We start from the raw sequence: 20785 nt of genomic DNA, 5'->3' as shown, positions 1-20785 counted from the left end.
AGCACTCAGCAAATGCAAATGAGAAATCACCCAGGGCCAGGAGCTTTCCCAGCAGACAATGATCACTAATTCAACAGACACTAATCCTCTTTGCATATCCTCCCACCCTGAGGCCCTGCCATCAACAACAGAACAATACACAGATTAACATGGGAATCCCTCCTCCTTACACAGGGTCACACAGTATATATATACCCACTCTTTTCTAGGTCAGCATTCTCTGAAGATGCCAGCCAGATGCTGGCAAAATGTTAGGAATAAACTCTTCTTGAACATAGCCACATAACCCGAAAACCCACAAAAAAACATGGATGCCAGCCATGAAAGCCTTCGACTTCACAATACTTTAGAAATCTTAGTGTTAGGCCACTATAAAGAGAAATAAGGAGTGAACTACATTTAAGTAGTTTTTTAAAAGCAAAGTTCTCCCATTTCTTTTCCTAAAATGGAAGGCTTAGCTTGTGGATAGGACCAGTATTATTTTCAGTTAACAACTGCATGAATTACTTTATAAATAGAAACAGTCCTATATATAAATGCTTGTGATTAAGATTCCTTTCTTACGGGTTCTTTAAACATCCATGGCAACAACTTACTAGAATGCAGTATATTTGTTTCCACACTACCTCTTTTAAAAAGATAAAAGAGGGAAGTTATGCTGCTTCCCTGGGACAGCCAGATCAGACAGAACACTCTCTATCTGATAAGTACTTCAACTGGAAAGTCAAGGCACACAGTAGCCTTAGGGGAAATAGCAACATTAAACTGAAAGGACATCTGTCCTAGACTTTGAATGCTGAACACTTATTTAATCATACTTCAAGTGACACATTATCCAGATCAGCTGCCCGCTATCCGTATGATGTTCTCCTGATGAAAACTAGCTGACATAGGCCAGTTGGCAGTGTACAAATGAAACTGGGAATCTGCTGTCATTGTAGCTCACTGCACAGGTCTGTTTATCCTCTGAGACACACAAGTCAACTTCTATTGGTAAAAGAACTGTCTTCAGCAGCTAGATTAAAATGTTGCTAACAAACTAACAATTCCTTCTCTGTGGCATCCTCCCAGACATCACTGGTAAACCCTTGAATGCAGAACCAACATAGAAGGGTTCAACAATGGAGGGTCTTCTTCCCACCCAACTCCTTCTTCTCCAGTTCTTCTACTGGAATACTTACTAGAACAGTGGGGAACAATGCTTTGGGATTATGATTATATGTGAGTGGGGCTATATGGGACTTTCTTGCCTTATTATATAGCATATTTTATTGTGTCAAAAGCTCCTTGGAGCTCAGACACTATTCACACCACTTTCAAGCCTAACTTGGTAGCTTTTTCTGTCTGGATGGCTGCTAAATTCTGTGCCTATAGAACACACTGTCCCCAGTGAAGACATTCCTGCTTTGAGTTCTTCCATGTTCCAATACGAACACTGATTTATTTTGTACAGACACCACCTTCCCCAACACATAGAAAAGCCTTCTGTTTTACTCACAGGAATAAATAAGTGCAGGAAATATGGGTTCATTTCTTTCTTGGGCTGTTTCCACCAACATTCGGAGTGGTCCCTTGGGGCATAAAACTGCTACCAGATCTATAAAGAAGAAAGATTAAATTTGATACTTCATCTTCCAGGCAGTTTAATTTTCTTCCCAGCTTTTCTTGAAAAAACACTGATGGTTAGCACATAGTCTACTGTATACGTCTGATACATATTGCAACATATACAACATTTTTTAATACACATACGCACAGAGAGAGTGCTTCTGGACAGCCTTAGAAGATAAAACACAATGTCAAAACATAACAAAAACTGCATATCAAACAGAGCTAGAGAGAAAAAAAGACCACTTTAAAAAAACAACAGTGCAGAGAAACACAATTTTACAGCTTTCAATCCACAAAAAGCAAAGAAATGGCAAAGATGGAGCTAAACCCCTACTAAGCTACCTCATAAATCAAAAAGGCTGAGAAAATGAGGTCTTGTTCCTGGAATTGAAAAGGCTAGATGGAACACTATGGAAAGGTCATTCCAATCATATAAGGCCACATGCTCTACTTCATAGGGGTTGTCATTCAGAAAAGGTGCAAATCATTTGTCTTTGCATCTCTGGAAATTTCTACAACCAGCCACAAAGAATTCTTAACCATTTTAAAAAGGGCCCTTGATTTGGAGGAAAGAAATGGACAGACTGGAATGCCATTTAGGGAAGTTTGTACACTACATGGAATTACATTCCACGTGTGCCTACCTATTTCATTATTGTGATAAATTAAAAGCAACCAGTACAAACACGCATAAAATGCAATACATTTTTGCAGTTTGTTCTTCAGTGTATCAGAGATCCTGTCTTTATATGAATTTTCCTGGAATTAGTGCTTCAAGTATAAGTGCTGGCTACATGATGATATTATACCAGCAATCTTGAGAGTATAATTTTATCAGGAAGGCAACAAAACTGGCTTCTGCTTGGGTTCACAATCCCCTCTGCCTTTTGATTAAGTATGATGGACTGGTATTAGATGACACAATAAGACATGTGTACTCCAAGTATCATTTGTTTTGGGGGCAGAGAACCAACTAAAAACCATAGGTTCTGAAGTTGTCTTGTTTCAAACAAAATCTAGGTAAGATTAAATATGTTTGGGTTAGCTAGTTTGTGTATGAGAAAACAGACAAAAACTGTAACAGCTTTTTAATCTCCTGTGAATACTTGAACAGAGGGAAAACATGCTTAATCATTATTGTGACATCTGAACCCAGCCACAGTAGCATGAAATGGTACCCTGAAGTAGAATCCAAAGTAACTATTTCCAGATATGGTGCAAATTCTTCACAAAAGGCAACCAGCAGATATTATCGGTGCCAACACTGTTCTAGGCCACTGTTTATATGCATAATCTTTCCCTTAGTTAAAGGCATGTGAAGAGGGGGGAAAAGTTCACTAAAATTTCATCTCACTGTAGATATACCATAAACAGATATGGCTCCTAGAATGACCCAGGCTGACCACTCAGGCAGGTATTTGATGAAAACCAATGCCATCAAGGCACTGATCATGATGAGATAAGCTTGCTGGAGTTGCAGGGGTCCCTTCCAATGGATGCATATCATCCCAACAGCTCCAAAATTCCAAATGACAAAGAACAAGGTAGGATAATCCATTGCCACGTTGTAGGTCTTTAGCACTTCACTGCAGAACAAAAAACAATCACAGAAAAGTGGTTAGCCAGAAACACATACTTAGTAGCCACAATCAGAATCAAAACATTCACAGACCCCCTCATAACTGGCAGTCAATTCGAGGGGAGATTTAGGGGCAAGAAAATGGCATGGGACTTCCATCTGTATCAGAAGCACATTTCAGATCTGAGACCTTCAGCTGATTTATTCTGAGGGAGGGGAAAATAAATAGTTACAGTACTTCAGAATGGAGTTCCTGATCCTTAGATCATGATGGCACTATTCATGAGGATGCCCTTGACCTGTTCATCATATCCCTCTCTGTTTCCCATACTACATTCCAATGCTCATTCATATGATTACCTTACCAAATCTCAGTACTCATGGGTTTTTAATTTGAAGTTCTCACGCACAAATGACTTATATAGGCCTGTTTCTGGATTCTCCATTCCAAAAACATGCTCCTGAGGAAGTAGGCTGAAGTAAGTCTATGAAAGCTCATGCTACCAACTTCTTTCTTTCTCTTAGTCTCAAAGGTGCTACAAGATCCTTTTGGATACTAAAAACTATTCAGATATTGTATTTTTTTAAACACACCAAGAGAGAAGTGCATTAGATGTGCCTCTCCCGCATTGTCACAGAATCTGGATTTTTGCTCAAGTGGAGAGCCCACATGGGTAGAAAGGACATTCCTCTTCAGAATACATTGCTTTTGCACAAGCAAGGCATTGGCAGAGGAGTGAGAAGGGCTTTCTATGTATTTTACTTATTACAATATATGTTTATTACTTCTCATCTTGTCGGAGCCCTTGAGGCAATGAACACAAAACAACTTTCTCTTAAAACAAATCAAAGCAGTTAAACCATTTTAAACACACACACACACACACACACACACACACACACACACACACACACACACAAAAGGATAATGGAAATGTAAAAAGGATAGTGCCAGTCTGACTTCTATTGGAAGGAAGTTACACAGTCAAGATATTCCTACTGAGGAAGTCCTGTCTCAGATACTCACCAGCCATCGTTCCCTAGATGGTTGAACACACAATACAGCCTCCACTGAAAATCTTACATTCTGAGTAGACTTAGCAGTTAAGAGCCTAGCACATTCCCCTTCTTATAGGTTTATACAACATGCTCCAGGTACACCTGAATAGGGCTCTAAAGAAGACTTAAGAAGAAGAGTCCTCCTCCAGTCCATCTGCCTTGGTCCAGGCCCCTAAGGAAGAGAAGAACTGCTGGACCTGATCCCCTTCCCCATCACCATTCCCTTCTCCTTTTGTGTCGTGTCTTTTTAGATTGTAAGCCTGAGGGCAGGGAACCGTCTTATTAAAAATAATAATTGTAAGCCGCTCTGATAACCTTTAGGACTGAAGTGTTGGGTATAAATACCATAATAAATAAAAATTAAAAATAAATAAAGACTTCATGCCAGTTCACCAACCACAAGTTCACCTGCTATTTTTCTTCAATGAAGCTCTTTATTGAAAATAATACTTTCAATAATAAACTGCAGTGGGTGGTGGGGATTTGGGACAGGATCAGAGTCCAGAAGTCATTAGCCTCCTTCCCCTTGAAACTAATAGTAGCGAGTTTAGGCACACTTATTTAAACAAGTGTTCACAACATAAGAAATATCTTTGCCCGAAGTTAGAAGGAAAAGCTCTGTGGACATGCATGACATGTTATGTCAGGAAGCAGAGGGAACCCTGTTTTATCGGTTATGAGCAGTGCAGTAATACCTGGTACCCCCCTGGTTCATTTCCAGCAGATCTAGTGAACAAATGATGGCACTACATTCATGGGTTATCACGTTGTCTAAACACAGGCACTCACTCCATTCTGGTTTGTTTCTCTCCCAAGAAAGAAGAGAAAGAACCCATATGTTGGCTCTAGGTTCGTTAATAGAGAAATGGCCATGTTCTGCCAACATGATATGCAAAGTTATGTTATTTGTTTAGCTATTCTTACTTCAATCAGGAGCCTAGAACAAAAGCTGTAGTACCTACAGTTCCTTGACTTGTTGTGTGACCACCAACTTCTTTATAATATTTCTATCCCACTCCATATCAGCTTACAATAAAATCAGTTGAGCAATTTAAAATGTAGGACAACAAAATTTAAAACCATAAATATAGTTTAACCACATATTTTATTTCATTATAACAACATGAAGTCAGCAAGCTTTGGCAATCTACTCAGTGGCGTCCCTAGGGTTGGTGTCACCTGGTGTGGTCACTGATGAGGAGGTGGGACCTCGGGGGCACGACTTCCAGGTGCGCAGTAGCATGCATGCGGCCAGACATGCCACCTCACAGCTGGAGATGCTCCCACGTGGCTCCAGGGAGAAGCCACTCAGCCCCGGAGAGGGCAGGGGAGCAGCTGTGTGGCCCTGGAGAGGGCTGGTGAGAAGCTGTGTGGCCCCAGAGAGAGCAGGGGAGTAGCCGTGCAGCCTGGGAGAGGGCTGGTGAGAAGCTGTGTAGCCCCAGAGAGGGCACAGAAGCAGCCATGCAGCCCCAGGAAGGGCCAGGGACTGACCGGGTGTGACCCCTCTCTTCTAGGGTGTCATCTGGTGTGACCTGCACACCCCTCTTGTGATGGTACTGAATCTACTCTGAACTATCTGGTGATCTGTCTGGAAATCTCATTCTGCCTTTGGCCTACTCTGGCTTAGAGGTGCCCAGCAGTTTAAATAAAAAAAAAATCACTTACACTTACCCAAGATAGATGTAGGTGAAGAGGAACAGAAGCATGAGAGATGACAGAATCAGCCAACCATGAATGAACTGTCAAATGAAAGACAACACATTAAATCAGGGGAAAGCTCTGCACATCAGATACATCAAAGATGACATGTTTTGACTGTATCATTCTCCAGGCCTCTCTGCAGTAAGCTTCTTACTTAGGAAGACAAGAGAACTCAGATTGCTTTTCAGGCTTCAGGAGCTTGCTGCTTCCTTCTTGATACTTTAATTCTTTCTCCTTCCAATGCCACAGGGTTTCATGGCCACTTGGCTTTAAATATGTGATGGGAAATGTGTGAACTGCAACTCCCATCAGCCCTGATCAGCACAGCAAGCCAAAAACATCTGGAGGAACTCCCATCCTCACCACCCCTGAGAAGTGCTTTTACTAACTAATTGTTCTAGCTTACCACGCCCAGCTACCTCTCCTTCACTGAATTTCATTTACTTAGAAAGGTTTCTCTGGTATGCCATGCATAACAAACTAGGTGAGCAACAATTATAGCTCCCTACTCTTCTTTTTTTAAATGAAAAAATTAATTAAGTGCAAGGACTTTTGTCCCCTGCACCCATAGAAAGCAGTGAACATTCCCTATAGTGATCAGCAGGTCTTCAAGAATGCAACCACACAATTTGTAAACCCACCCACCTAAAGGCCACCCACCCACAACCTACCAGAGCTTGGAAGAGTTACTTTTTGGACTCCAGTTCCCAGCATCCCCCAGACTGGTGATTCTGGGAGTTTTAGTAAAAAAAAAGTAAGCTTTTGAGATCTGAAAGCCCAACCATGTCTCTATTTCTGCAATATTAACAAGACAATAAGAACAGGCAGTTTAATTAAACCCATATATGGCTGGTGGACCACATCTGGCTTGATGAGTGAGAAATCAAGCAGCCTGTTTAAGAATACCAATTTCATGCTCCAACACAATAAAGTTTCCTGACCTATTTTGGAATTAAGCACTCTTTTATTTTGTCCAAACACTTGGCCTTAAAATTCTAGCTCTTGTGCTTGTATTACAGTAACTGTTATAAAGCAAAATTTAACATCCTGATTCATCCAAATGTTGGATTATTTATAATAATATTTATAACATAATATCAATATTGTGAAAACTCACAAAAATAATCAGATATAGCAGATCTACTGTAGTTTGCAACTCTACTGAAGCCACTCTGTCTTCTCCTACTGCAATCTTCCCTGACCTAGTGTCCTCCAAATATAGTGGACCACAACTTACAGCATGCCTTGCCAACAAAGCCAATGGCCATGGTAGTTAGGAATAATGTAATTTATAGTCTAACACATTTGGAGAGTCCCAGGTCAGGGAAATAGTACCACTTTCAAACCATTTACCAAGTTTCAGTAAGTTCTACTACAAAGCGACAGCTGTTTTCCTTAAAAAGTTAGTGTTAGAAAATAAAATAACAGGGCTTATGGGAAAAATAGGGTTAGGTGCAGATCTCAAGAGATATTATTGGTAGCTAAGATATTCAAATTGCCACAAATTTTAATGAATAAATTTTAATTATAAGCATAAATGGTGAGTGTGAAATCAAAGGCTTTCATGGTCGTCATCCATAGTTGTTGTTTTTGTGTGTGTGTGTGTGGGGGGGGGGGTTTCGGGTTATGTGGCCATGCTCTAGAAGAGTTTATTCCTGACGTTTTGCCAGCAGCTGTGGCTGGCATCTTCAGAGAATGCTGGCATGAACTTCCATGCCACCATTCTCTGAAGATGTCAGCCACAGCTGCTGGCATAACATCAGGAATAAACTCTTCCAGAATACAGCCACATAGTCTCAAAAATCCATTAAAAATTATAAATTGTGATTCTTACCATTGAAAAACATGTGGATAAGTACAGCCCCTCCACCTCTGGAGATCCTCCCCCTGAAAAGTTGAAAGGTCTCCAATACTTTAAATAGCTAATAACACTTGTCATGCCTTGGCACAAACAAGACTTGGCTTGCTGCATCAGACAAATGTTGTGCAAATGCTCTGTCCCTCTCCTACATTCTCACTCACTCCTGTCCCAGCTAAAAAAATTATCCTTGCAAACACTCCTATCCCTTATTTCTGTCTACCTCACTCATTCCTATCCCATCTTAAAATCTAATCGCTATCTTACAAACATTCCCTCCCCCTCCTTCCATTCCCTACACTTCAGTCCCTCACTTCTCAAACCTACAGCTAAGATGAGGGGAGGTGGGATTGCTACTTAAGAGCTGAGATGCAGAAAGGCACCAGTTCTGTATGTGCAAGATGAAATGGTGTTATATCCAGTTACATTTTGCATATAGTATTCTTCTATTAACTGTGTTATTGCCAATAAAAACATATGTTATACCAGAACTTTGTTGTTGTTGTTGTGTGCATCAAGTCATTTCTGACTTATGGCAACTCTAAGGCAAACCTATCATGGAGTTTTCTTGGCAAGATTTGTCCAGAGAAGGATTGCCATTGCTATTGCCTTCCACTGAGGATGAGAGTGTGTGGCTTGCCCAAAGTCACCCAGTAGGTTTCATGGTTGAGCTGGGAATCAAACCCTGGTCTCCAGAGTCATAGTCCAACACTCAAACCACTATGCCACACTGGCTCTCATACCAAAACGTACTGTATTGCTTTTTTCTTTCCTTTCCAAGACTCATGCCAAAAAGCAATTCACAAAATTTTGGAAGAGGAATTGAGGGGCTGCACATTCATCACCACATCACATGAGGTCCAATTACACTAGCCTAAGTTTTTCATTCAGAACTAAAGCCAGGTTGTTTTTTGTTTGTTTGTTTTTGGAGGAGGGAATAAATAAAACAACTAAATGCTGAGTCATACAATTATGAACTAGTGAAAGTATATCTAGAAAGAATACTTTTTAACTCTGTGCCTGAACACAGAACTCACAAAACAGTATTACAACAGACCTTTGGCAACAGCGGTGGGGGGGTGGATGGGGAATCTTTGGGTGACATTTTAAAAGCTGAGGGGAAAATGGAAAGAACTCACTGGAACCAGTACAAGCATACCTTTTCTGCCTGGGCTGAATTTCAAAATGAGATGGCTCTGCAAATTTTCAGTGTGCTTTGGTTTGAACTGAGGAATAGCTAACAGCTAACAACTACAGGAAATATACTGACTAGAGCTATGGCACCAACAACCCAAGTTTAACCTTGGGAATTTTGTAATGTTAGTCTGGTCAGTTTTGTTAATGTAAAACTCATTGAAACATATCTGAACCACTTAGAGCAGACGGATTAGCTAGCTGAAACAGACCAGGAAGTACCAGTATCTGATCACAGGTAAATAAACAAATTGTGAGGACCCATTCTAAGGAGTACTGAAATACTCTGTCTTCAAAACATTTCTGAAGGTAATGACAATGGTGTGCAGTTATGAATAAGTAATTTTTATTTGTTATTAAAGTTAACTAAAGTATAACTAGAGAGTTCTTGTTGATATATTCATCATCCTTACCTTGTAGCAACGGTATTTATATAACACAACTAAGAATATTGTCATTACAACTATGACACTGATCATTATGATGGTGTTCAGCACAGAGCTCAAGAGACGCTGGCCCACGTAGGGTGTGTCTTCACTAAACGGAGTATAAATCCTGCAAGAAAATCACAATATCTTTATATAAACATGGGTTACACAAGTACACTGACCATCAAAACCAAATTTGGACCTACAAGCTGTGTAGTGGATCAGCAATAATATGGGACCCAATACACATCCCCAACTTAAATTAAAAGGTAATAAAAATGATGGCCCTGTTCCAGCTATTGAGCTAATCCTAGCATTAGGCAGGGTGAGGTGATCTATAGCAGGGGTTAGATTCTGTAATTTCATGATGTACAATAGATCGACAAGTGGAAGAATCTACCAAAACACTATCAACAAATTCCCCTCTCTCCTGTAGTCCATTAGACACAGACATACCTACCTACGACCTATATATGCAACTGCCGTGGAGAGCCAGTAGACCCTCTAAAGCAAATCTGAGGACAAAGGGGAGAAGAGAGAAGTTCTGATATGGAAGCTGAAAGGCTGCCTGTACACTACTGAATTTAATTCTTATGTTTTTTACAATAAGAATAGTAAAACAACTTGGATTTTCAGCCTCCATGTGTAAACTCTGCTTGGTTGCTTTCATTTGCGTTAATCTAGTGAACTTTGCAAAGAATGTTCTCTCTTCCCATTAGAGCCATCTAAGATAAGTGATCCCAACATCTTTTCGTACTGCTTAATTCTGTGTGTATTGCATTCCTTCCTTGATTTTACCAGTGCCATATCTTTATTTGTACTTCACCACATTGGCAACAGGAGTGGTGTTGGTGGTAGGGAGCATCTTCAAACTCACTCCATGATACCTTCCTCTGAGTTTCAAACAGTATAATTTTCTGATAGGACAAGCAGTCATAATGCTACATTATTCATAAAGAAACTGTGGTAGGGTGCTTTAATTGCCACCATAATCAACACAATGACTTTAAGTTGATCTGATTATCTCCAAGGTGGTTCTAAACAGAAGTGCATGTGTGAACTTAATCAGAAGGGTTTTATAATACAAATATATCTATATTGCAAGACATGTGTCAATCAATAAGAAATAGCTCAGTCACAGCAATTATTGTAGCTGGCTGATTATTCACAGTGAAGTCCATAAGTCCTTCCAGAATTGCTGCAACCTTGATCTAAATCTCTTAGCACATCCATCAATGACATGATGTAATTCCATTTCCCTATGCTTTGTGCGACAATGGTTTAGACATCATTCATGAAATGTTTTTTCCACATTCTAGATTCTCAGAAGTGCTTTCTGCAACCAGAGTGAATACATATGAATTAATCTTTGTGCAGTGTGTGCGCTAAGAGATTTAGATCAAGGTTGCAGCAATTCTGGAAGGACTTATGGACTTCACTGTGAATAATCAGCCATCTACAAGGTTGCAGCAATTTTGGAAGGTCTTATGAATCTCAATATGAATAATAGTCATATACAATATTACAATAAAATGCAATGATAGCCATCCACAATATTGTTGTGACTGAGCTATTTCTTATTGATTATCTATACATCTTGTATTATTTGATATTATATTATGCAATTTAGCTCTATTGGTATTATAAAATCTTTCTGATTCACACCTGTACTTCTGATTAGTTTAGTATTAGGCAGATTATGGGTTCCTTGTGATTCTTTGCACTTCTAGTCCTTACCTCTAAGATGGGGCATGCTGTATGTGTGTTTCATTTCCTAGTATCTCACAAAAAGCATGTACCCCCCTCTCCTTTTGAGAACAATGCTTGCACACTTGATGTGAACATCATTTGGTTCATTTTCCTAGCCACCATCTTATTAATAGCTGGAGCCACTGCATTCATATGCCCATTCACCTAAGGCAACTTCACTATCCTAATTTAATTTGATCATTTTGGGTAACAGGCATTACAGCAAACCTCCTCAGGACCCCACCTCAAGATTCTCACTTCCTGCCCTCCTGCAATACAAGGTATCTAATACACAGACTGATAGTACTGGGAGAGTGAGGGATTAAAGTGAGATGAATTTCAGAGAAAAAGAACTGATCTGGATGGAACCCTAAACTCAAGGTGATAGCGTGTTGAATAAAATGGGTTAAGAAGAATCAGCCAGAACTTACAGCTGCCCATTCTTCTCAGTGTAGAAACGCACTGATTTTATGGTGGCAACAACCACAATCATGCACAGCGTAACAGGCACGAACAGCATGATCACATGTTTTGCTCCGTATTTTAGGGTCAGTTCTTCCTCCTCACTTTCCAGGGCAACAGGTCCTCTTGCTGCTCCTTCTGAGTCAGACACATTTCCATCAGCAATTTTGTTAGAGCCACTGCTTCCTGTATGTCTTTTCTACAATGAAAGCATAAATGAGAGGTTAGCTGCCAGCAGGCATTCACCAAAAATACCCCCTGTATGGGGTGGATGGAGGAAGATATGCTACCCAAAGGGTACTCAACAATGGCTCCTTTTTATCCTGGAGAGAAGTGACCAGTGGGGTCCCACATGGCTCCATCCTGGGCCCAGTGCTATTCAACATCTTTATCAATGACTTGGATGACTGAATTGGGGGTATACAGTGGACCCTTGTTATACACTGGGGTTTGGTCCCAAGATCCCCCATGTATAACAAAATCCATGTATACTCAAGTCCCATTAAATGTCATGACATAGCAAAATGGTGTCCCTTATAAAAAATGGAAAATCAAGGTTTGATATTTGAAATTTATACTTTTTTTGAACATTTTCAAACCGTGTATGCTTGAATCCGTGTATAAAAAAATCTATGTATAAGAAGGGCCGATTGTACTTATCAAATCTGCAGATGACACCAAATTAGGTGTAGCTAATATCCCTGAGGACAGGATCAAAATTCAAAATGATCTTAATAGGTTAGAAAGTTTGGGCAAAGCTAACAAAATGAATTTCAACACAGAGAAATGTAAGGTACTGCACTTAGGGCGGAAAAATGCAATGAACAGATATAGGATGGGTGAAACCTGGCTGAACGACACTACGAGCTTTATCGCACTGGCTCCTTCCGTTCCGTTCTGAGCATGGAACGGAAGGAGCAGGGACGAGTGCGGAACGAGTGGGGGATGGATTTTACCGCACGCACCTGTCCCTCATTCATTCCGTTCCCCCTCTCTTCCGTTCTTAATCCGTTCCAGAGGGGGAAATTTTTGAGAACTGTTCTGAACAGTTCTCAAAAAGCATTCCCTCTGGAACGGAATGGGCAGGGAAGAGAGGGGGAATGGAACGAGTGAGGGACCGGTGTGTGCGGTAAAATCCGTCCCCCACTCATTTCCGTTTCCTGCCGGACCGGGCCGAGAACCCGGTGCGATAAAGTTCTACGTGTGAAAGGGATCTGGGAGTCCAAGTAGACCACAAGTTGAACATGAGTCAACAGTGCGATGCGACAGCTAACAAGGCCAATGCAAAGTATAGGCCTGTTACAGACTGCCAAAATAAAGCTTCTTTGGAGGTATGCCATTTAAATGATGTGTAGATCCTAAGAGTCCGGAGGTCGTGCCAAAGCCACACTCCATTCCTAAGCACTGGAGTGCAGCTTTGGTGCAGCTTCCGGATTCTTGGGATGCATGCATCATTTAAATAGCATACCTCCAAAGAGACCCGAAGCAGCATTATTTTGGCAGTCTGTAACAGGCCATAGTGTCTAGATCAAGGGAAGTAATATTGCCACTCTATACTGCTCTGGTCAGGCCCCACCTGGAATACTGTGTCCAGTTCTTGGCACCACAATTTAAAAAGGATGTTGAGAAACTGGAGTGTGTCCAAAGGAGGGCGACTAAAATGGTGAAGGGTCTGGAAACCATGGCCTATGGAGGAATGACTTAGGGAGCTGGGGATGTTTAGCCTGGTGAAGAGAAGGTTGACGGGTGATATGATAACCCTGTTTAAATACTTGAAAGAATGTCATATTGAGGAGGGAGCTAACTTGTTTTCTGCTGCTCCAGAGAACAGGACCCAGAGCAATGGATGCAAGCTACAGGAAAAGAGATTCCACCTCAACATTAGAAGGAACTTCCTGACAGTAAGGGCTGTTCGACAGTGGAACAAATTCCCTCAGAGTGTAGTGGAGTCTCATTCCTTAGAGGTCTTTAAACAGAGGCTGGATGGCCATCTGTCGGGGATGGTTTGATTTAGATTTCCTGCATGGCAGGGGGGTTGGACTGGATGGTCCTTGTGGTCTCTTCCAACTCTATGATTCTATGATTCTACCTAGATTACAGAGCTTGGCAAATCTGTTTTTGCAACTACAGAAGCTGACTTTTTTAGATTATAATAATTATGGGGATTATGGGAGTTGTAGTCTAATTACTAACTTTTTCAAAAACTAGAAAGACTTCTAGACTGGAAATTACCCTTCCAAGTTGTCTGCATAGTTTCTTCCCTTTGCCAAAAATCAAGACAATTAAGAAAGTTGACAGAGGAATTTTAAAAGAATACACAGAGCAAGAACCTACAGAACAAGGATGGGGAATCATTAACTCTCTAGATGCTGTGGCCCTGAACTCCCAGAAGCTCCAGTCAGCATGACTAATAGCAAGTGAATGATAATAGTCCATTAGAGTGTCTCACATATGCTACAGAGTAATCACAGCATTATATAAGCCAACACCTCCATTGCAGAAGTAGAATATACTCACCCTGTGTGTCTGATTTTCTGCTGCTGCAGGTGCTTGTGTACCATCATGGTAGGGAGGAAGAAGAGGGCTCTCAGATGACATCAGGGATGTTCTCTCATTACAGGGTTCCTCTTCACTATCAGAGTTGTTCATGAAGGTGATCATACCTTCTCCTTCACAGATAACCCTGTAATGCTGTATTACAGTCACACAAACCTTGTTAAAAGCACAAGAGAGACAAAAGAAGATAAAAACATGTTAAGAACACACCCAACAATGCTATGTTTTCAACTGTCAGAAAGCCAGCAGCTGGTAGCACCTAGATCTTAGAAGTTTTGAACTTAACTTATCAATACTCTACAACTGTATTTTGTGACCAGGTGGAGGTCATATTGACCAGAAGCCATACCATACCAAATGTAGACTTTGCCATGTTTGAGGGCAATGGTTTAGGTTTTTTTGTGTTTGCAAAGACAATTCAGAAATGCTTGAGTCAGACGAACATGCTATGTCTTGATATAACAGTTCAAAAGAGTTACCAGCTAGCTAGAAAGGAATTAATTTCTGCACTGTACCATTTCTCTGTGGCTCTTCCAACACACAGTATAATAATTAAGATACTAATGTGTCCCACTTTACAGAGAACTTGCCTCTTAAAGGTATTTAAAGTCTATTCAGTCGCAAACCAGTTTAAAGTTCAAGAGTCTTAAAAGCAAGCAAAATGCCTTGCAGTTGCCCACCAACAGTTCAATCACACCTGGACTGCAGATTGAACATGCACACAGGTCACAGTGCTTTCCACCATGGTGAGATGCTTTGTACAGTATTTCTAGTTATAATCATAGGCCAGGCACCTATAGTGGAAAACTGACTGAAAAATTAAGCAATACGTTTGATACCCTCCATCAGCATGCAAGGAAGTACTAGTAGCAACGGAAGAAATTGGCCAGCCTGCCCGAGCCACCTATTTCTCATATATTTATTGAATGAATGAATGAATGAAGGTTTATTTATATACCGCCATTCCAATGATCACGGCGGTTAACAATAATAACAAAAACAATAACAATACATTATATAACATAGGAACCCCCCAAGATAAAACCATACAACATCATAAAAGCCATCATTCATTCCTAACTTAAAACCAATAAAAACATCAATAAAACCCCCTAGCTAAAACACGATCAAAACATCATTACAGGAGCAGATAACAATTCAAGACATGGTAGGGAAAGCTTGCCGAAACAAATGGGTCTTCAAATTCTTCTTAAAGGACTCAAGGGAGAGGGCTGAGCGGAGCTCGATAGGGAGAGAGTTCCAGGACTGCGGGGCAGCGACCGAAAAAGCCCTCTGCGAAGTTATTACAAATCTCGTCACAGGAACTCGCAGAAGTTGTCTCCCTCCTGACCTGAGAGTGCGGGGCGGATTATATGGGGAGAGGCGGTCCTCCAAGTACTCTGGGACCAAGCCATTTAGGGCTTTATAGGTCGCGACCAACACCTTGTATTGCGCCCGGAAGCAAATAGGCAGCCAATGCAGATCTTTCAAGAAAGGTGTTATATGGCTGACCCTGGAAGAACCAGTGACCTTAAGGATCCTTGGAGCTAAAGCATTAGTGGAGAATTGGCTTGGGCAATTGCCTCTGCCAAGATGTGGCTGATTTTCCAAGATAGCCATCACAAAGTATCTTAGGTCCTAGGAACTTTTAGAACCAGGGATTCAAGAATTAAGCATTTCAGAACAGCTACTTTTCTTTCTCTCTTCACTATCTTGTCCCCCCCCCCCCCATAGTCACTGTCATCACCATTATCTCCTCCTCCTCCATTTCCCACATAACTACACTGGTGAATATAAAGGACTATTACCTTATTAATTACTTCTAATTATTTCTTTCTCTCTCTCTCTCAAAAATGTGTGTATACAAATTTAATGCAGGCTGATTTCCTTTTGTTGGGGATATGCCTAAGTAGCCACTCTACAGGAAAGCCTGGAGACTTAGAATGAACAGTAATGCACTATTAGCTTGAATGTAAAATAAATGGGAAATTTATAAAGACAATCTGGCCTTTCCAAAGCAGCAATATTTCCTCTTTCATTACATGCAAAAGCATGCACAGAGCCACAGACAAACAGAGATAGCAGCAGATTCCCCAGTGGCTGCAATCATGGAAACCACATTTTAGTTCCAAAGCCTGCATAAGTTATTTTTTTGGACTGCACCTCCCAAACTCCCCTAGACAATATGGCCAAATGCACGCAAAGCAATCAAGTTCTGCTCACAGAAGGGACTAAGCCTAGAGCAGGGGTAAGAAAACAGTGGCCATATTTTGGACTTTCAAAGGTCCCGCTCAGCACGGCCTATGAAAAGGAATTATGGGAGTTATAATCCAAAACATCTGGAGTACTAAAAGATCTCTCTCCCCAGATGCAAAAGAAATATGAAGTGGGTCCCAGAGGGAGGAAAGAGCAGATTCTTAATAGACAGGGGTTCTTTACAGCATCTGGTTAGGTACTCACACATCCTGAAATGCTTTCCTAGCAGCAACAAACCCACCAGAAAATGAGATGTTGATGAGTCAGTGACACAGGATGCAAGAGGAAGCTACTTGCACTTGCCTCCCTTCAAGGCTTTGACCCAATGCAGTATGAGTAAGGCTTTAACTTGTCACTGGATTAAGTCACAGCACACACCTGGGTTGCTGCACTGCAAAGACAGGTATGACGTATCAGTTGCTATAGCAACATCCTTTATTGTTCCAGCTCCTTGGTACCCTGGGCTTCTTTCCAGCCTTCTTTACTTGGCTGTGGAGCTCCTGCCATCCCAAAAGGCTTGCTTCACTTGCATTCTCAAATGTTACATAGTCCTTGGTCAACCTAATACTCATATTCCTTTTATGTCTTTGGCTACTGGGCGCATTAGATGATCCAACAACCTCTGGGCTACTCAGCCCCAAAAGCTCTTGCATGTCTCTGCTCTACCCTCTGGATTCATTGCCAAAACAACACCAAGCCTAGATAGTAAAAAGGAAGAGATCAGCAAATTATGAAATTAATGAGGCTGTGCGGGCTTACCTCCACAAATCTTCAGGTCTCCAGAACTTTAGTGAGTGGCAAGTAGGGTATTCCAGGATCTAAACCCTACCCTTTCATAATCTGCAGCCATTTTCTATTGTCTTGTCCTCTCCTACACATATTCCTGCTTGCTCCTATGATTGCATCAACATTTTACTGCAGAAACACCTAAGAAGTCATGCACTACATCCTATGAGTCTCTGCTACAGTAAGCTTTAGGTAAATATTATAGGAATGCTCTGTGTCAAACCCAGTGTTTCCAGAGGGGGCAGGGGAGACCAAGAGACAGTATACTAGTGATAGCTTTATTATGGAAAAAGAGAGAGTATGCATGCCTATGTAAAAAGCAGACATCGTGGGCAAGGAGAAAACTGCCCAAGACTTCAAGAAAATCAGACTTCTGGATTACATCTATGAAAATGTGTTATATAACCCAAGAGACAAATGATAGCTCCTTCCACAAATAGTATTCCCCAGTGCCAGTAAAAGGAGTAAGGATGACCTCAGGAGGACATAAAGCAAGGTGGAATCAGGGCTGAGACACAGGACAAACATATAGGGTGATTCAAAAAGAAAAGAATGGTACAAAACTGAATAAGAACAGCTTTACATTTGCACCATTCTGTAGTTCCCTTTGGTTTCATATAAGTATTTGATAAAAACAAGCTCACCTCTTGTTCATGTAAGGAGGGCTTGTGAGCAATTATTTTGGAGCAAGAAAATCGAAGTCATGAGCACATACAGCTTTTCGTTTAGTCCCAAATACCACAATGTTACAATATTTTTTCTGCATTCCTGCTACACAGAAAGGAGGTAATCTAACCAGAGGTGGCAATTTGTGAGCCCTCAATCTAACTTCATCCAGCTCTTGTGTACATTCAAAGGCCTCTGTAAATTCTTGGCTCAGCACTCCAGGCCAGAACAGCCTGCTAAATGGAGATGAGGGACTAGAGAGAAAAAAAAATAGGGAAGAGAGAGGAAGGTATGCCTGCATACACTTCTCCAGCATGTACCCCTTGAAAAGGTTCCCCATGCTTCCTCTAAACCTCTTTTCCAATATGCAAGTGCCCCATTGTTGTTGTGTGCCTTCAAGTCATTTCCAGCTTATGGCAACCCTAAAGCAAACCTATCATGGGGGTTTCTTGTCAAGATTTGTTCAGAGGTTTTGCCATTGCCTTCCTCTGAGGCTGAGAGCATGTGATTTGCCCAAAGTCACCCAGTGGTTTTCATGGCTGAGCTGGGAATCAAACCCTGCTCTCCAAGACTGTAGTCGAACGCTCAAACCACTACGCCACACTGGTTCTCTACATCTGCCCCATCATCTCAAGTAAATGTATAAAACTCTGTTTTAAAATGTTTCACATGACAGTGTTTTGAAACAGCCTTCCTCAATCCAGTGCGAGCCTTATGTTGGACTACATCTCCCATCAATCCCCACACAACACAGTGAGGCCTTTTCACTCCATTCCTTATGGTGCTGCTTCTGCTTCCTTCTTCTTAAACTAGCTGGTATTGCTTCCATCTGATAAGTAAAATGGGCAGAGAAAGTACTACACGGAGGCACTTGCCTCAATTTTCACTTCTGCTACTTCCTTGAACTAGAAGCAGTGCCTCTAATACTTCTGCTTTATAAAAACAGGGCTTGCTATGCATCATCCACCCAAGCCTTACTCCTCTTTTGTTTCCTGAAGGAAGTGTGATGCTGAGCTGATGCACTGACCTCCAGCTTTTCCTATGTGGCCTGGAAGAGCAATAAGGAGGCAGGAGATGACAAGGAACAACAAACTACAAACCACTATTCTTCCCAAGGTTAATCTGTCCCCAAATTACCAGCCTAAAACATGACTAATTTTCTTCAAAATCTCCTCATTTTCAAAGTGCTATAAAAGTTTAAGACTTGGCTTGTTTTAACTGTTGTTTTAATATGTTTTGATCTCATTTCCATTATTTGTGATTATTAAGGTGGATGTGATTTATTTTATACACTCGCCCTGAGATCCCACAACAATGATCAGGAAAGAAATGTTTAAATGAAGAAATAAATCAGATTCCTCAAACAGATCAGGAGCTAAAACACTGTAACACTTTTTCTGAAACACCTCTACATAAATTTTGTAACAGAATCACAATAGAAAAGGACACACACAGAGAAATCACTTATATTACTGAATCTAAATCTCTAGATGTTCTTTGCTACAAGTTTTGTTTAATTTATTTTGAACCAGATCTCTGAGGTTAGAATACTACTGAGAGCTTGGAGACTTGGATTCATTTCCAAGCTCTATACCTTACGTTGCTTTATTATAATCTAGACCAGGCAAGTTAAAATAATGAGGCTTGTTTTCTGTCATCTGATAGTGTGGCTCTTGTTCTAATTTCATATTGTCTTCAACACTATCTGGATGTTTGGAAGGTACAGGCTCATTCCTGCTTTCTGGACCATATCTAGGAATCTGTGGCGTGTTACAGACTGCCTGCTTGGGGCGGCCTGTAAACAACCCTTTCCCCGCTGGATCGGGGCCTCAGCTGCTACAACGGCAGCCTCCAAGGCCCCGATCTGCCGCTTTCCAGGCCGCAGGGAAGCTGCAAAAGGCCGCTTCCTTGCGGCCTGGAAAGGGGTGTCCTTGGGGCTTCAAGCCCCAAGTACATTCGGTGGCGGCGGGGAGGAGAAAGGGGCCGCTTGGCCCCTTTCTCTTTGGTGTCGCTGGCGCAGCCACGTAAAGGCTGCGCCCAGCGACGCAAAGCTGGAAGGAGCTCCGAAACAGAGTTCCTTCTGGGGCCGCAGAAAGGGCGCCCTAGGCGCCCTCGTGTGGCCCCACTACGTCACAACTGCGCCGCCCCATTTGGGGGTGGCGCAGTGGTGACGTAGTAATGGTGGCCCCCGTGTGGAACAGGCACCGCCATTTTGTACGGACTGGGTCCGTACTAGGGTTAGGGGCGTCAAGAAGTGACGTCCTTTTCTAACCCTAGTACGGACCCAGTACGTACTTTTATGCCCGTCTGTAACGGGCCTGTGTTTCTTTTGTCTCATGTGGCTTTCTCTACCCATATGCCAGTGTAAATGAGAAGTAGAGGTAGAGTTGGGATGAGAATGTGGACAACACACAGAGAAAGAGCTATGTAACCCAGCATGGTGTAATGGTTTGAGCATTGGACTATGACTCTGGAGACCAGGGTTTGAATCCCCGCTCATAACCCACTGGGTGATCTTGGGCAAATCACACACTCACCCTCAGAAAAAACTGTGATAGGTTTGCTTTAGTGTCACCAGAAGTCGGCAGCAACTTGAAAACACACAACAACAAATCCTGAAACACTGTAAGCTTCACCCAGAGCTCAAAGTACCTCTTTGGACTACAATTTCCAGAGTCCTCAGCTAGCACAGTGGTTCCCAACCTTCCTAATGCCATGACCCTTTAATACAGTTCCTCATGGTGTTGTGACCCCCAACCATAGAATTATTTTTATTGCTACATGCAAATATGTGTTTTCCAATGGTCTTAGGCGACCCCTGTGAAAGGGTCATTCGACCCACAAAGGGGTCCCGACTCACAGTCTGGGAATCACTGAGCT

The 20785-nt window shown here is 41.6% G+C and overlaps 1 protein-coding gene across 4 annotated transcripts in view; it reads right to left on the bottom strand.

Moving 5' to 3' along the window:
- LOC149310677 (presenilin-2-like) overlaps positions 1–20785 on the bottom strand; it is a 36331-nt gene that overhangs the window by 8838 nt on the left and 6708 nt on the right. For 2 of the 4 annotated variants that reach the window (XM_089529503.1, XM_089529502.1), the window contains 6 exons: positions 14159–14353; positions 11611–11840; positions 9416–9557; positions 5921–5988; positions 2977–3197; positions 1499–1597 (listed from right to left, as the gene is read on the bottom strand). In XM_089529503.1, the coding sequence (XP_089385629.1) occupies positions 1499–1597; positions 2977–3197; positions 5921–5988; positions 9416–9557; positions 11611–11840; positions 14159–14302 (904 nt within the window). In that variant the 5' untranslated portion in view covers positions 14303–14353. The remainder of the gene's footprint in view (positions 1–1498; positions 1598–2976; positions 3198–5920; positions 5989–9415; positions 9558–11610; positions 11841–14158; positions 14354–20785) is intronic. The other 2 variants (XM_089529504.1, XM_089529505.1) reach the window with 1 other exon arrangement.

This window comes from Sceloporus occidentalis, unplaced genomic scaffold (assembly GCF_023333645.1).
Source record: "Sceloporus occidentalis isolate IW3139 unplaced genomic scaffold, rSceOcc1.0.p SCAF_6, whole genome shotgun sequence".
Lineage (NCBI taxonomy): Eukaryota > Metazoa > Chordata > Lepidosauria > Squamata > Phrynosomatidae > Sceloporus > Sceloporus occidentalis.
This window is presented reverse-complemented; position numbering and strand designations above follow the sequence as displayed.